Raw genomic sequence first — 16,992 nt, 5'->3', positions numbered from 1 at the left:
TACATTGTTGTGGGTGCTCTGTCCTATGTGTCAGTCCCCACCACGAGAACTGAATGGGGTCAAATCTCCGGGGACTCGGTCGACGATCTCCGATCTAGCTCCACCACAGCCGAAGGAACAGACACGATAGATAGTACGGTCCCTGCCAAGCCTGAACCAACCTGAGTACAATACTCGAATTCTAGTCCTGTGAAGACAAACTGCCTAGGTACTGCTAGGTACTGCTAGGTTGAGACTGCCTAGGTACAGATCCTAACCAGTACTTTCCAGGCGTTCGCCTGAGTCAACCCCCGGGGGGGGAAGTAGAAACACAATTAAAATCATTCGCAGCTATATAAAAATTATCATCAACGCTCAGATAGCAGCTTCAATGAATTTACATTTGCCTTGAGAATGGCTAAAAAACGATACTACCGGAAAGATTCCTGCTGAATTTTTCCTTAGCGGAAAGATACAGAACGTTTCGTTCAAAAGAGGTCTACGGAATTTAAGATGGCAAATATCCAGAAAATTTTGGATGAAGCAATCGAAAATTCGGATATTGCTAGAGGAAAGCAGAAATTTTATGATAAGAAGAAAAGCCAGCATGTTTATTTTAAAGTAGGAGATAAAGTTCTAAAAATTGTACTTTCTCTTTCATGAATTTCAGAAGGTAAAGTGGGAAAATTTTGTTTAAATTCGAAGGCCCATTTGTGATTAAGCGAATAAGAGAAAATGTAGTTTTTATTTAAAGTTACGAGATGGTAGAACTTAAACAGCCAACACAGACCACATAAAGCGCTATTATGAGGGCAAAGATATGCCTTTGCTAACAGATGTTTTATAAGAATCACATAATATGGCGACGAAGGGCCAGATGCAAAGACGGCGGAGTTTCTATCACCATCCCGATAATGTAATGACCGCAAAGAAAAAGAAAGAAGGCTGGAAATAGTCGTAAACACCCGGAAAAGAGTGAAGTTTAACGAGTCAAAATGAAGCATGTTCATCGATAAAAGGGAACCCACACAACTAAAAAGAAAATTTTCCAGATAGAAAAAAAAAAGAAAATACAAGGACATACATCAAACTAACTAATCAACAACGAATGGAAAATTAACGCAAGAAGAAAACTAAACTTTATGGAAACTTAGACTATACTTCTATTGGCTTTTTGTATTATTTTATATGGGGATTCTCTTGAAAAGATTTTGCTAGTTATTCGTGCATTTATGGGGATTACCCGTAGACCAGATCAACTTTACAGTATTTTGATCTGTACGGGGCATTTATAACAGAGAACCTATTGTATTCCTTTTATTTTTAATTTTTCCTCGAAATATTAAAAAGTGGTACATATATTTAGACGTAAATAATTATAAACGTCTTTATTTCACACTACAACACTTTCATCTAGGACACCTGATGGCTTTTTGATTTTAATAGCTTGCAATCTCGTGAAAAAATTATTAGAAACTAACTTCATCCCTGGTTGCAGATGCCCATTGGTCAGTGTGGTTCTTTTCTTATTAATTTCCAATTGCAGAAAACATTGTTCACATCTGAATCTACTCCCAGAAGAAGAGAAAATTCTTTTAAAAAAAACTCTTAATTGAGGGTATTTTTCTTTTGACAAGTAAGAATAAAAGCTTATAAAGTATTTTCTCCTTCCTTACAGCATGCATTCGCGATGTAACGGTAGCACATCCGGCGCGTATTCGAGAGGTCTACAGTTCAAGTCCCGGCGAAGGCACTGCACATTTTGCAGCTCTTCTGCTTCAAAATAACCTAATTTATTTACAGTGAACCCCTAAATAATAAAAAGGTGGTGGACGATAATTCGTCATTACCAGGATCTGGCGACTGGATCCCTTATACCCTAGACTCCCTCTTTAAAAGGGGAAGTATATAAGTCATTTTCTCCATCCTTCCTGCATGCCTTCGTGGTGTAACGGCAGCACACTCAGCGCGTATTTGAGAGGTCCATGTTCGAGTCCCGACGAGGGCATTGCTCATTTCATTCTCTCATGTTTCCTGCTTCAAACATCCGAATGACACTCTAAATAAATCTGTACCTTAAAATATTTGAATAAATTTTACATCGCAGTTTAAATTAATTATCTTCTTTCGTAGATATTTTGGGGCATTACTCACATTCGTTTTTAATAGTAATGATAGTAAATGACTCTTAAATCATTAAAACCTGAAATGGTTTCTTTAAATTCTTATCACAATAATGCTAATTAAATTACGGGCTGCCAGTATGAGACAAACGGCTTAAATGAATATGGTAAAAAGCATAAAGTTCTTTACTCAGCGTCATTCAATTTATCGCATAGGCTTACTTTGGAATATCAAATACCTTTCTTCGAATTTTTTATAATATTTCTATGCTGGTAATACCCTGTTGAAAGCTCAATTATGTACGCACGTTTTCACTGCATAAATGATTAAACTTTGATTAAAGATTTTGGAAATTAAAAGGTAAATGTTCTAAGTTTAGAAACATGTCTGAAAATGTCTAAAAAGATTACAAACATTCTGTAGAATTCGAAAGTTGAATATTTTAATAACTAATGAGTGTGTATTAAATTACCAAACAAACCTTTCGACTTAAAGGTTTTACTTTGTTTTGTTTTTGTTTAAGGTGAAATAGTTTTTTTCCATATTTTAAAATAATACTAACATAAAATAAGCTAAAAATATATAATTTTTGCTTTTAATTCACTTATTTGTTTTTACTTGATATTCGCTACATACTTTTGTAACTATATTGTAATTTTATTAAGTATTTATAAACCCCTATAACCATACTTCTATATCAGCGTCTTTTTAGCTGATTCGAAATGTTCTGAATAGGGTAAATAAATAACTCAAATAGATAATAGTAACCTTATTTATCGGTTTTTCAAAAAAGAACCTGTCAGCAGTAAAAAAAGAATATTTGGAATCATGGATGGTCGTATTATAGCGGCTTCATTGTATAATTTTGCCTTAATAATTGCTAACAATTAAGAATAATTTGAGCAAAAATAGAAAAAAAAACAGAAGTATAATATACCATCTTCAATGCTATAAATGATGTTTTCAATACAGCGATTCCTCTCATGGCAACGACTTGTCTAAGGCCATAACATTTGTAAGTGTCAGTATTTCTGAGAATATAAATAAACTTGAGAGCTAAACAGCACTTCCCTAAATTATTATACCGAAAATAAAATTATACGTAAACATACGAGTTCCATTGTCGAACCGTCCAGAGCCATCTTAAAGAAAAGGTTATCTCTTAGAGAGAAAGTTATCGTAAAAATGTAAATTGACACAAAATATGTGCTGCGTTTTAAAAACTGTGAATATAAAAAGGGAAAAGTTTTTCGATATTCAGACAGTTTAGATTTGTAAAATTTTTAGCTTTTTTAAATATTACACTAATTATCTTACCAACTGCTCCTCTTCTATGATCATCTTAGGTTCCTCTCCTTTCTTTCTCATCCTGACCAACTCCTCTCTCTCCCAGCGCAGAGTCTGTTTCGTTGAAACTCGCTCACGTGGCCAGAAAACTGCAAATCAAAGCTAATCAGTAAAAAAATTAATTAATTAAGGGTCAGTGTCATTAATTTACTCATGCATGCAATTCATTCCTTCACATTTCTTATTCATTTATATTAAGTCGTCATTTTAATTCCCTGCCGAAATTCTAAAAGCGATCAGAAGAAATGTTGAGAAAGCGATCAAAAGCTCAAGATTATATTTGTCATTACTTACATAAATATCTTAATTTTTTCACAATTTTTTTAAAGTTCTTTTATTAATATACTTCAATTTTTTAATTAAAAATCACACCCGTAGCTCTCATACAGCAGAATGATCCGGCCGAGACATAAGCATAGACATTACCTCAACATAGTCATTTCAACATAACCTTTTTTTAGCAGTAAAGAAGACATTTGAACAGTTATTTTAAGCTACATTTTTCATTCGTGTACATAAAGCAATTATCTCGTCTCCACCAGTCACTTAGATGTGCAGGAAACTTTTTATTTCAGTCTTACGTAGGTATTAACTTTCCAATTAAAAGACTTTGCATTTGTAACTTTAAAACATATCATTCAAAAGTAAAACGATAGGGTAATTAGGTTACTGGCTATCTGTGCTGCATTAGTTTTAATTAATTATCCCAGGGAGAACGTTAAGAGGCACTTAAAGTGCTGCAGACTGAATCAAAAGAAAACCTTGCTTACCTACTGAAAACTGAAAGCTACTAAAAAGGAAGTAGACTACTTAAATGAATTTATTAATGTTATCAATTAGGCTGTTATTAATTTACTTAGAGGTCTGCTTTTAGCTCAAAGTTCCTGTTCATCTTACCTTTGTAATTCAAGGACTACTTTTTATTAACATAAAATAAAAATGTCATATTGAAAAGTTTGACTATAGTTTAATAAATTATAAAAGCGAGTAATAATTTAGCCTATTTAAGTCTGTGCAGTCATTAGATTATATCGATGCTAGACACATGAAAAATGTGCAATGTTCTCCCCAGGACTCAAAGCCTGGATCTCTCGAGTCCGCGTCGAGTGTGCTTCCAGTTACACCACGAAGGCAGGATGCGGATATGAGGAAGAAAATATTTTATAACTCAAATTAAAACTATTTCTTTTTATCCTAATTCTTTTTACCTTTAAACTAATTTCTCATTTTTCATAAAAATTTCTTGATCCCTCGAAGTTATTCACCTGAGACATATGCCTTATTTCCTTCCTCTTTTTTCCTCTTCAAATTTCCACCATCTTTGCTTTTTCCCGGAGTGGGGGATATGAAATAATAAAATTCTTGTTTAAGTTATAATAAGTTTCGAGATAGAATGAAGTCTCTCTAAGACGGCTACAGCGGCTTAAGATTTTAAGCTTCTGCAAACGTGGTCACTGAAGATAGAATGTTTATCCATGATACATGGTACCGTTATTTAATTACGTTCTCAGAAATACTGTTTTGTTAGACTGGCTCCATTTAGGGAGGTAGTCATAGTGACAGATTCATTGAAGTGTCCTTTAAAATCAGCTGAAGTTGTTATAAGCCAGTATGAAGTCAATGGACAAGCAGAATAAAGTTAATTGCTTCAGAAAGGACATTTATCTTAAAATTGAAAATAACAGAAAAATCTGTCTTTCGTAAATCATTTTCTTTAATTGAATTAGGAATGAATCGCGTATAGATGCTTCTGGAAAGTAATTTATAATAATAATTATAATTTCCAACTTCGATTTTATGTTGTACAAACGTAATTGGAATTAAAATGATATCTGTAATTGGAAGACAGGGGTTATATGAAGAAGGAAAACGCATTAATTACAGTGGAGTCAACATTCGAAAAACAAATCTTAAGAATTACGAATGCGTATTACAAAACAAGCTAATAATGGAACAACGGAGATTGATTTAACCATATTTAAGATCGTTGATTTAGCCATATTTAAGATCGATTTTAAAAAAGATTGCATTTGGCGTATAAAATTTAGTACTTTTAGCTATCATAAATTGTAACCAAACGTTAGACAGACTGACAGCGAATTATTGCTAAGTTTAAAATAACAGCTGAAACTTTACAAGGTTGTAAAAGATTCTTTTATTAAAATTAAAGAACAGAAAAGACACATGGTGCTTACTCAGCCAGCACTAATAGCGAGCTAACTTCAAGCTCAAATTTTAAATAACTTAGTAGTCAACAATTACACAAATCAGTTTAATTCGAAGTTGGCTCACAACCTAACCAACGTAGAAATTCAGAGATCAGCAATTATAATGCAAAGCTGAAGACTGCAGATCTTACTTGAGCTAGCAGCAGCTTAATAACATAGCCTCGAGTAGCAGAACATGCTCTGCCTTACAATCTAAAAACTCCAGTTTGAATACATGCAAGCTAATTTGCATTCTGGCTTGAAAATGGACGGAAGAAGTAACAGTAAAAGTCTAAATCATCATAACCAGTTAATTAAAATTAAAAATAAAATCCTACAGACTTTATAAAAAATTAGTGATCAGTAAAAACTAAAACTCTCAGACGAGATATGAAAACGATAGTTATTATGAAGTTACTTTACGTAAACCTTTCAGGCAGTTATTACCTACCTAATGTTACTTAACACTTTAGGTAAACTATTAATGTAAGTTACTTTAGGTGGATAAATTATTTTCAGTAAACTCATTTACCGAAAATAACAATGTTTATTCCTTTTTTACAAACAAAATTAGATAAAGTACACAGTATAGCAAATAAAATGTAAGAAACAAATTTAATCAAAAAATGAAAGTATTAGAGAGAATATTTATCGAGCAAAAGACAAAGCTGAAAATTAGAGAAGACTTTAACAGAAAATAAGTATAATTGCACAAAATTATATATTACTGGAACTTCGGTCACTTATACAACTTGTCACAGTGCTAAGTTCGCTCTGTGAGTACTCTTTACATAAATGAGAGAATTTTGAATGGAAAAATGGAAAAATTATTACTGTTTTACACACACCTTTGCATCACAATATCTAAAAGACAAACAAGAAAAGAACTAGAAGGCCTAGATCACAATTGGATGGTATGGATTTAAAGAAAATTAAGCTATAGGAAGATGACAGTTATGTTGAGGACGGTCTAAATTAGTTATGGTTGTTAGAGGAGACTGACTGCTAGCTCGAAACGAAGAGCGCGAGTTCGATTTGTATATAAAGCCTTGGTTCTATTTGTGCTATCTTTCCCTCCATTTTCGCCAGTATAATATCCGACATCCCTGTGTTTTACACTGGGAAACGTGGAAAGGCTAAATGGTCGATGGACACACGAAATAAATTAGTTTTAAGTGATGAAGGCGACAATGATGAATCATTGACCGCTGTTGCATCAGGTTCTTCTATTTACAATAAAATTAATGTAAAATTCTTTACCTGCTGCATCTTCAGTGTTCGCGACGCCAGGCTTTTAATAATCACGTTTTCCAGTAAGAGTTTCTATTAGAATTAACAGGCATCTTGTCTTTTTCTTATTTATTCAAATAAAACACTATTATACACTATTTACAAGGTAGGTGATAATTATTTTAAGACAGTACATTTTAATTCTATGAAGTTTCGTCTTTACGTTCCTCAGAGCGGTTCAAATCTCCTCTCGTTCCCGGAACTCAATTACAGCAAAAGTAAAGGAAGAGATGCCCGCCATCTAGTGGCAAGAATGTGACATCCTCCCACCTTTTGATTTTACCTCGATAAGATGGGAAAATCAAAACAAAATTTATCAATAATAAAACAAAAATTCAAGTACAACTTTCACAAATATGAAAAATAATTAATGCTCTAAAATTAATACTTACAAAGAAGGATTACACATCTAAACATTTTCTGCATTACATTCATACCATATCCGGATAACATGTTCCAATTGACTACTGTTAGAACAATTAAATTTCTAAAATACTGAAAAGAAACAAAAATTAGTATGGCAATTTAAAAATATGTAACAGGTTTTACAGTTTTACGTCCATATCTAGTTTGATAGTTCATATCACTGTCACACTTATCGGCAGAGTTTTTTCTGTTCATGGTGAAGTCACTAAACAAGTTAGGTCTATCAAGTTCGAGAGGATAAATACGTTTCACAGGTCTTAGGAGTTTACCTGTTGCAGTTTTCACTTTGACAACACGTACTTCGTTGTCTTTCCCAGGATATAGTTCTACAGCACGACCTATTGGCCAATCTATTCTCTTCTTGTTGTCGCTGCCGACAAACACCAAGTCATTTTTGTTGATAGTCCGAGTAGATCGTTTAGATGGTTTTTGCACTAGGATAGCTAAATATTCATCACGAAATCTTTTGCGAAAGTGTTCTTTTAAGTTCTGCAAGAACTTGTATCTTTTTGTCAGATTGATGGTATCCAGGTAGTCTAAGTCTGGTACTCCGACGTCATGCACATCTTGTAGAAACATTGAAGGAGTTAGTGCCGTAAGATCATTTGGATCTTCTGAAAGGTACGTAAGGGGTCTTGAGTTAATCACTGATTCGATATCACAAAGTATAGTCAACATTTCCTCGTAAGAGACACAGGACTTTCCGAGAACATTTCTCAACATCTTCTTGACTGTTTGTACCAACCTTTCCCACCAACCGCCCCACCATGAAGCAGTTGGGGGATTAAACTTCCACTGTATTCTCATACTAGTTGAATAAAATTCTATTTCTTTCCAATCTATCGATTTTAACAGATTTTCAGCTCCAACGAAATTAGTGCCATTGTCGCTGTAAATAATACTTGGACGACCTCTTCTGGCAATAAATCTTCTTAATCCCAAGATGAACGCATTTGTTGATAAACTTTCTATCAGCTCAAGATGTATTGCGCGATAGACTGCGCAAGTAAAGAGCAAGATCTATGCCTTTTTTTCTTTCCTTAAATAAAGAGGACCGGCTACATCGGCTCCGGTCACTTCAAACACCAGAGCATCTCGAACTCGATCTTCAGGAAGAGGTGCTGGAACAGTCTCTATATTCTTTGCGCTATATCTTCTACAGCGAACACACTTCATAAGAACTTTACGTACTGTTTTTCTTCCTCTCAGGACCCAGAATTTCTGTCGAATATTGGCTAGTACGAATTGCACACCAGCGTGGGATAGTCGCAAATGGTAATCTAAAATTAACCTATGAACTAAGTCATGACTTGAGGGCAATACAATTGGACAGAGAAAATTTTCTTCTTCCTCTCTTCTTCTAGTAATCTTGGTCTTTAACCGAATAAGGCCATCTGAGTCAAAAAAGGTACAAAGGTTTCTAACTTTAAGTTCTTTGCCAAATGCTTCTATCTGCACTATCTTGCATATTTTCTTTTCTACAGTTTCTATTTCAGGGACCGTGAGTTCTCCTGATTGTTAAGAATCTGGTCTTCTGCAGTTGTTGATAAATCTGCATATCCAAGCAGTTATTCTTAACATTTTATGGTAAGATGAATATTTCTCAAAAAAATGTTCTACCCTTTGCGTATTTAGTGCAGAAATGACTGATTTCCTTTTTTCTGAATTCGCTATTTCCATGTCCGGTATTTCCCTTTGTCTAGGCCATTCTTCCTGATTTTTCTTCAGCCAGTCGGGGCCCTCCCACCATCTAACTACTAAAAGTTGTTTAGCGGTGCAACCTCTTGATGGGAGGTCAGCTGGATTTTTTGTTCCAGCAATATCTTTCCACGTTTTTGGATCTGTGAGTTTTCTAATCTCCCTGACTCTGTTTTCCAAAAAGACAGCCCAGACATTCTCTTCCCTTTGAATCCACGTCAAAACTGTTGTAGAAGCCGTCCAAAAATGCGTTTCCTCATTTTGCCATTGTAAACCATTTAAAACAGAAGAGCATAGTCTGGCACCTATCGTGACAGCTATCAATTCCAGACGAGGGATCGTAATAGATTTCACGGGAGCTACCCTAGACTTCGATGCCAACAGATGAACTTCAACTCCAGAATTCGTCACAGTTCTCAAGAAAACTGCAGCAGCATACGCATTACTACTGGCATCACATAATGTGTGAATGCTGCAGAACTTCCTATTGTCCTTGCTGGAATGTATCCAACGTAGGAGGGATATTTCTTTTAAGAGAAAAAGGCTTTTATACCAATTCACAAAATTTTGTTTTTACTCTCGTCGACTTCAGTATCCCAAGAAATTCCCGTTTTCCATAGGTTCTGCAACAATATTTTAGGATACAAGTGAACAGGACTCAGAATTCCAATAGGATCAAATATTTTGTGTGTTACAGCGAGAATTGTTCTCTTCGTTATTATACCCATTTCAAAATCTTCTAGCCAATTCAGATTCAAAGTTAAATTATCTTTCTGAGAGTTCCATAACAGACCCAATAGTCCATAGTCTTGAGGGTGAAATAGTTTCTTGTTTCAAGTTATCTCCGTTATGTAACCAACCTCGGAGATTAAACTTTCCTTCACACATTATTTCTCGAGATTTTTCGATAAACTGGATCATCTCGGATTTTTTGTCAAACCTGGCAACAACGTTATCTACGTAGAAGCTACGCAAGAGTTTAGCTATCATCTCCGTATCATATGAGGAATTTTTCATGTACTTTTGTAGATGGAATTCTATAACAGCTGCCAAAAGGAAAGGACTACTCTTAACCCCAAATACTACTCTAGTATGACGAAATATTTTCGTTTTCTTTTCTTCCACATCTCTCCACCAGAAAAACCGAAGCCAGTCTCTATCTTGAGGCTTTACACTGATCTGTAAGAAAGCTCTCTCAATGTCTGCTATAGCAGCAAACTTGCCTTCACGAAATCTCAACAAAAGAGGAGGAATTAGTTCTATCAAATTTGGTCCACACTCCAAACACTGATTTAGAGAACGAGACGATTGTTTCCTCGCAGACGCATCAAACACCGGTCGAATTGGTGTTGAGCTATTTTCTTTGATCACCGGCCTATGTGGTAAATAATGTCCATAGTCAACCGCTATATTTTCTTTAACTTCTTCGATCACTCCTAAGTTACACCAGTCATTAAAAACTGCATTGTATGAAGAAAATAAATTTTGAGATAAAAGTTTCTGGGTGGTAGATTGTACACGTTTCAAAGCTAAATCCTTGTGGGTAGAGAGTGGTACATGATTCTCCGCCCACGGAAGTGCGACTTCATAACGCCCCTCTTCGTTTAGAGATACAGAATTTTCGAACTGCAATTTTGCTTGCAAATCCCTTTCCTCTCTAGCCTTCTTTGTAACTGGATCTGTTATTCTGATAACATCAAGCCTCCACAGTTCTGACAGCGTAGCATCAGAAATATGTAAAGATAACGAAAGCGTGGAAAAAGAATTTTCTATTTCATAATTGTCAGTGTTTGCTTTCCCCATGACTGTCCACCCAAGTCTTGTACTTACAGCAACTAATCTTCCCCAAGGAAGAACTTCGATTTTACCAGTAAATAAATTTGCAGCAACATCTGCCCCTTACAACAAATAAATCTCTTGGGGGTTCTCCTGGAATAATCTGAAATTTCCATTTTCAAAAACATCACTGACGTAAATTCCTCTTTTTCTAAAATCCCTAATCCAGTGTATATTTTTGATTTTAGGAACCGAAGAACATATTTTTCTTGTATCCAATACATTGATTTAGCAATTATACCGTTTATCTACGCTACCCATTTTATTTTGTAACGTTTATGCTTTTCCGAAACTTCTATGCCACCGAAAAGTCCGTGGGTTACACTTTGTTCACCTAAGCTTCTTAATTGTAACCTTTCTGCTGGATACCTGCTTATGTATGAGTTCTGACTTCCGGTGTCAATTATCGCCCGAACAAATTGGTTATTCCCTCTTCCATATATGCGAACAACTAAAGTTTGCAAATATACTTCTGAACATCCTGCTTGATTTGAAAGTACTTTATTTTTTTATCTCTTCGTCTTTTTTAATTTCCGAAACCTCGACAGAAGGATTTTGTTTATTACACATAATAGTTGCATGTTGTTTTTTACAAATAGAACAAGTTATTTTTGTTCTGCAGTTTCGCGCCAAATGGTGGGGTTTTAGGCATTTATAGCAAGCACATTTCCCTTTTAAAATGTCCCTTTTTTCTCGTAATGATAAGCCGGAAACGAAACTACAGTCATAAATCTATCTTCCTCCCTGCATTCGGATTTTGTAAACAAATCTGTAGCGGTCGGAATCTTTGGTTTATTATGTCTATTTGAGAGACCATATGCGCTTTTTCGTTGCAGGGGGGGGGAAGAAGACTGTCGCCGATCGGATACTTTTTGCTGTTGCGAAACCGTTGACCTTGTGCGTTCGCGGGATGAAAGTTCTGCGTGTAAAAATGACATTAAATCTTTTATGTTATAATCGGTGCCAACATTTTGTGTTCTATGTAATTCAAGCGTTAATTCTGAAGGCAATAACTTCAAAATCATCGGACACAGCAAAGCGCTGTAAGATTCCGATACAACATCTAACGCTTCGAGACATCTAATCTGTGTTTGTACTTTATCATACAAATTACGAAATGTTTTTATGTCATTCGCATTTTTTAATGATTCAACATTCAGCAAATTATTCATGTGTGCATTAATAAGAATGTATCTCCTTCCAAAACGGTCGTGTAAGATTTGAATTGCTGAATCATAATGTTTCGGCGATAACGGAAGTCCTTGAACGCAACTAGTAGCTGTTCCTCCTAAATATGCTTTCAGGTAATTAAATTTGTCTACTTTGTTCAATGATTCGTTATTATGTATTGAGGACTCAAAACTATTCCAAAAAGTAAGCCATTGACTACTGTTCCCATAAAATACGGGAATCGAAAGTTTTGGTAATTTAACATCAGGTGTGTCTTTTACATTTTCCTGAGTGTTCGGTGCATTTAAGTCATGATCAAGTTCCTTAATCCGTTTCTTAAGCCTGGATTTCCATAACATTATCTTCTCGCGATATTGTTCTGTAATTTCGAATTCATTTTCAAATTCATCTACACTCAGAATTGGTTCAACTTCTACATCGGCATTAGAGATAGTGTTTCGGTTTTAGCATTAAGCTGTTCTAACAATTCTTCGAGCTCATTAATACCACCTTCAGATTTATTTAATTCACTTTCGATTTTCTTAAATAGTTTTGTAACGGCAGTTCTTAAGATACTTCTTTTCTTTTTTAATTTATCTACTTCTGCCATTATCTTTCTTACATTCAAACACTTACACAAAAAATATACGTCTCATGAAAAGAAATATTTAACTCTTACTTAGAAAGCAAAATTATTCTTCTGCTGAATACTTCAAGAACAAGTATTAAAATCTTCAATTTTAATATTCAGCTTTTGAATTCACTTTATTAGAACTTTTCAAAAAACCTGGCGTCCCTGTTCGGGCGCCATAAGAATGTTGCATCAGATTCTTCTATTTACAATAAAATTAATGTAAAATTCCTTACCTGCTGCATCTTCAATGTTCGCAACGCCAGGCGTCTAATAATCACGTTTTCCAGTAAGAGTTTCTATTATAATTAACAGGTATCTTGTCTTTTTCTTATTTATTCAAATAAAACACTATTATACACTATTTACAAGGTAGGTGATAATTATTTTAAGACAGTACATTTTAATTCTCTGATGTTTCGTCTTTACGCTCCTCAGAGCGGTTCCAATCTCCTTTCGTTCCCGGAACTCAATTACAGGAGATGCCCGCCATCTAGTGGCAAGAATGTGACAACCGCTGATAATGATGATGGTGGTGCATATACGTGAACCAACAAAGCCGCTTTCCAAAATAAGAACGATGGTGAATGATAATGAATTAAATTTATATATATAACTGAATATGTTAGTGATGCTGCTGTGTGACTGTGCGGTGACCAGAGAAATGCCCACAGGAAAAACGCCCACAGGAAAAATGCTCATAGAATGCTCACAGGTATAAATGGTCACCGGAAAAAAGCCCACAGTGAAATATGTCCACATAGAAAAAAGCTCACATGGAAAAATGCTCACTTAGAAATATGCTCACACGGAAAAAAGCTCACATAGATATATGCTCACATGGAAATAAGCCCGCTGCTAAATAAAATACGTAGAAATATCCTTAGATTAATCAATCAATAATTAATCAATTTAAACATCGTACACCTACTTGAATTTTTAAGAAAAATTAACATCTATGGTATATAAAAACATCTATGGTATATATATATAAAATTGTATAACTTATGTGTAGCTTCAGTTGCTATATAAGATTAACAAATGGACCGTTTTGGATTATGAAAAGGAGAGAAGGAAGAAATTAAAATTAAACAGAATATACAGTGAAAAAATAGTACAATTTTAATTGTTAAAAAATCAAATAATAGTAAATATCAGTTACACATTTTATAATCTAAACATTTAGAAGGATAAGCAATATAAATAATTATTTTATCTAAATTATGTAAAATACCTTATTATATATAAATCATAAATATATATTTTAAAAAGTTATAATACATACATTTACTGAATATTAGCTAATATGTGTGAATATCTAATTTTATCATCGATTTCATCATAGTTTCTTACATGATTCGCAATTACCAAATGTACGTTTATATATTTTCTTTTCTTTTCTTTTTTTTTTTTTAACTTCAGCACATCCTGTATTTACAATAGCTAATAATAAACGTTGATAGGCTAAATCTTTTCTCAGTCTGTCAAATAAGAACCACATACTGGGATGGCTACAATTAAATAATGAATTTAGTACCTTATAAAAGCTTTCGTACCAATTTGTGGTTTTATGAGATTTTTCGAAGGCTGCTTAGTGATGATTCCCCACTTCAAATGGAAACTGTGGTTTTCTAGAAATGCTTTGGCTCCAAACTTAAATAACTACATTCAAACATCAATTCCTGTACATACACATCAAAAGTACGCAAAAATAGAGTAAAAAAAAATAACTACTGGCAAGTTAATTTTTGTTACAATAACACGAATAAAAATGTCGTAAATGGGCAATGGTATAAAATATTATAGTACATGCAAAATTTTACTATAGTTTTCATTCTTTTATATACCGCCCCTGAAAATATTAATATGAGCATTTGTCCAATAATTTTTAAAATGATTAAATAATTTTCTTTTAAAAATTAAGTAGGTGTACGATGTTTAGATCGATTAATTATTGATTGATTAATGTAAGGATGTTTCTACGGATTTTATTTAACTGTGGGCTTATTTCCATGAGAGCATATATCATGAGCTTTTGTTGTGTGGGCACATTTCTGTGTGGGCGTTTTTCGTGTAAGCATTTATACCTGTGAGCATTATTCTTATGGTCTTTTTTCCTAGAACCTGACTGTGCATATCGCTGCATAATACAAAATACTATTTATAATGATTTACTTTCACAGTGAATCTCCTGGAGTATGGTGATTTTTCTGTGACTTCTAACAGATACACATGCTGTAAAATTGGTTAGCTTCGCTAGCCATCTATTTTGCAGAAAGTGAAGCGGCAGTCATAAGCACTGTGTATTATGACATTATTTATTTTTCATTTTTATGATGATTAAGATAACTATTTTATGACAAAGTCGATGGCAATTATTTTTCTGATTTTATTACGAAAACGATGACGGTATTGCGTTTCTGCTTTTCTTTACGAAAATATACGATAGTAATTATTTTAGGACTTCTCTTGCGACGATGACTGATAGTGTTGGGTGTCGACTGATTTTTCGTGACTGCTGCGCTACCAAACAAGGATTTACTGCCTCTGATACGAGATTAAATACTATATCACACGAGAACGTTTGGAAAGCGGGTTGATGATTGCAATAGAACTAGGACTTCATTTTAATACTATTTTTTTCGTATATGGCGCTCGCCGCTAGATACCTATATGCAACACTAATTATTGTGCTTATTACTTAAGAAATAGCTCTGAGACGAGGTTGAGAAATTACGAAAAATGCATGTTAGTAATGTAAAAGAGCTTCTTTTCAACTGCTTTTATTTCGCCATAAAGAAGAGTAATTTATAACGATATCGTATGCTCCAAAACTAAAAATGACGTTTCAGCACTCAGTAAATATAAAGTTTATGTTTTAAATAATAGTGCATAGGTTAAAGATAAAAATTCATTACTTGGAATGTCTCACAAAATCTATTCTTGAATTTAGAGTAAGGAGAAACTGGTATGTTTGATATTTTACATTTTTTTTTCTAAGTTTGCAAACATTTAGCATATTTAGACGACTAATTTGCGATTGGAAAACATATATTAGCGTTTTCCTACAGGGGGAGGAAGTGTTTAAGTTTCGCACACATTTGCTAGCAACGAATAAGCAAACGCATCGCAGTAAAAAAATGATTCATTTCTCGAATGTACCGTTGGCCGAGTGGCTACGACCGTTGAAAAATAGTAGTTTCATCAAGTTTTCCTAAAAGTCAGTTCCTCTTCTAAAGATCTCTTCGAAGGTATCATTCCTTTAAATAGATAGCCCTCGAGTTATTTGGGCTTAATTAACCATCAACCTGAAATAAAACGACGGCGTGTCACCTTGGTCAGTTAGTTTAACAAAAAAGAAATTTAAATAACTTTGATTGCGTTGTTTTTGTTACTTATTTATTTACATTATTTAATTTTTTTCACTATATATATTTTAAATGAAACGAAACTTGTGGTTTGTAATCTTCTCAGACTGCGAAAAAAATAAAAAATGGTTAATAAATGGAAATCGAAATTTTATTTAAATATTTTGTCTCAGCGCAATAGACTCAGTAACAAAAAAGATTTTTGTTGCATTAATGGTTGCTTTACGTTTCGACAGAGTGACGAAACTGCAACAGTTCATACACCGTTGATCCGAATGGGGACGTAACGTGGTCACATGCAATCATTGCTTGAGGGACTGCGGCAACTCAGTGGATCATTCGGCTTTTTAAATAACATCCTATTGTAAAGCATAATTTTACTAAATAATATATACTACCTATTTATTTATGGTACTTTTAGCAATAAGAAATAATATTTCCTATGTGTTATTCTAAAATTATTATTAACTTACATTCTTCTATACATTAAAAAAAATTCTACCCTATGCAACGAATTTTCAAGATTATCGAATTTCAAGACTACATCGATTTTGGAGAAGCCATTTATTTATGGCTTCCCCAAAATCGATGTAGATTTGCCACGCAAATGTACTATCTAATTTAATATTACTGGTACATTTTTTTAATGGGTTGCGGAGGTTTTTCAGAAAGTTTTTTAGAACATATTCCATTCAATTTTGTTTTCTTTAAATAGTGTACTACCATAGTTTTTAATTAAATATTAGAGTTTTCTTTAAATTTATTTCGACTAAATTGATTATTGCTCGCCGGATTCTAGAAAATAGTGTCGTACGAAGCAAATCTGAGTGAAATAATGGCTTTGTTACAGAGCGAAACTCTTGTACAAAAAATAAATTATCATTTAAATAAATAAAATGAAATTACTTATTTAAGT

The 16,992-nt window shown here is 33.8% G+C and overlaps 1 protein-coding gene across 1 annotated transcript in view; it reads right to left on the bottom strand.

Moving 5' to 3' along the window:
* Nucleotides 1–16,992, bottom strand: part of LOC118193580 (polyamine-transporting ATPase 13A3-like) — a 236,671-nt gene that overhangs the window by 183,644 nt on the left and 36,035 nt on the right. Inside the window, exon 2 of the mRNA XM_085825885.1 lies at nt 3,421–3,539. Within this exon, the coding sequence (XP_085682011.1) occupies nt 3,421–3,471 (51 nt within the window). The 5' untranslated portion in view covers nt 3,472–3,539. The remainder of the gene's footprint in view (nt 1–3,420; nt 3,540–16,992) is intronic.

The sequence above is a fragment of the Stegodyphus dumicola genome, chromosome 1 (genome assembly GCF_044657685.1).
Source record: "Stegodyphus dumicola isolate Sdum_Otavi_A_Nest chromosome 1, ASM4465768v1".
Classification (NCBI taxonomy): Eukaryota; Metazoa; Arthropoda; class Arachnida; order Araneae; family Eresidae; genus Stegodyphus; species Stegodyphus dumicola.
Note: the sequence above shows the minus strand (reverse complement) of the source record. Positions and strands in the feature narration are given on the sequence as shown.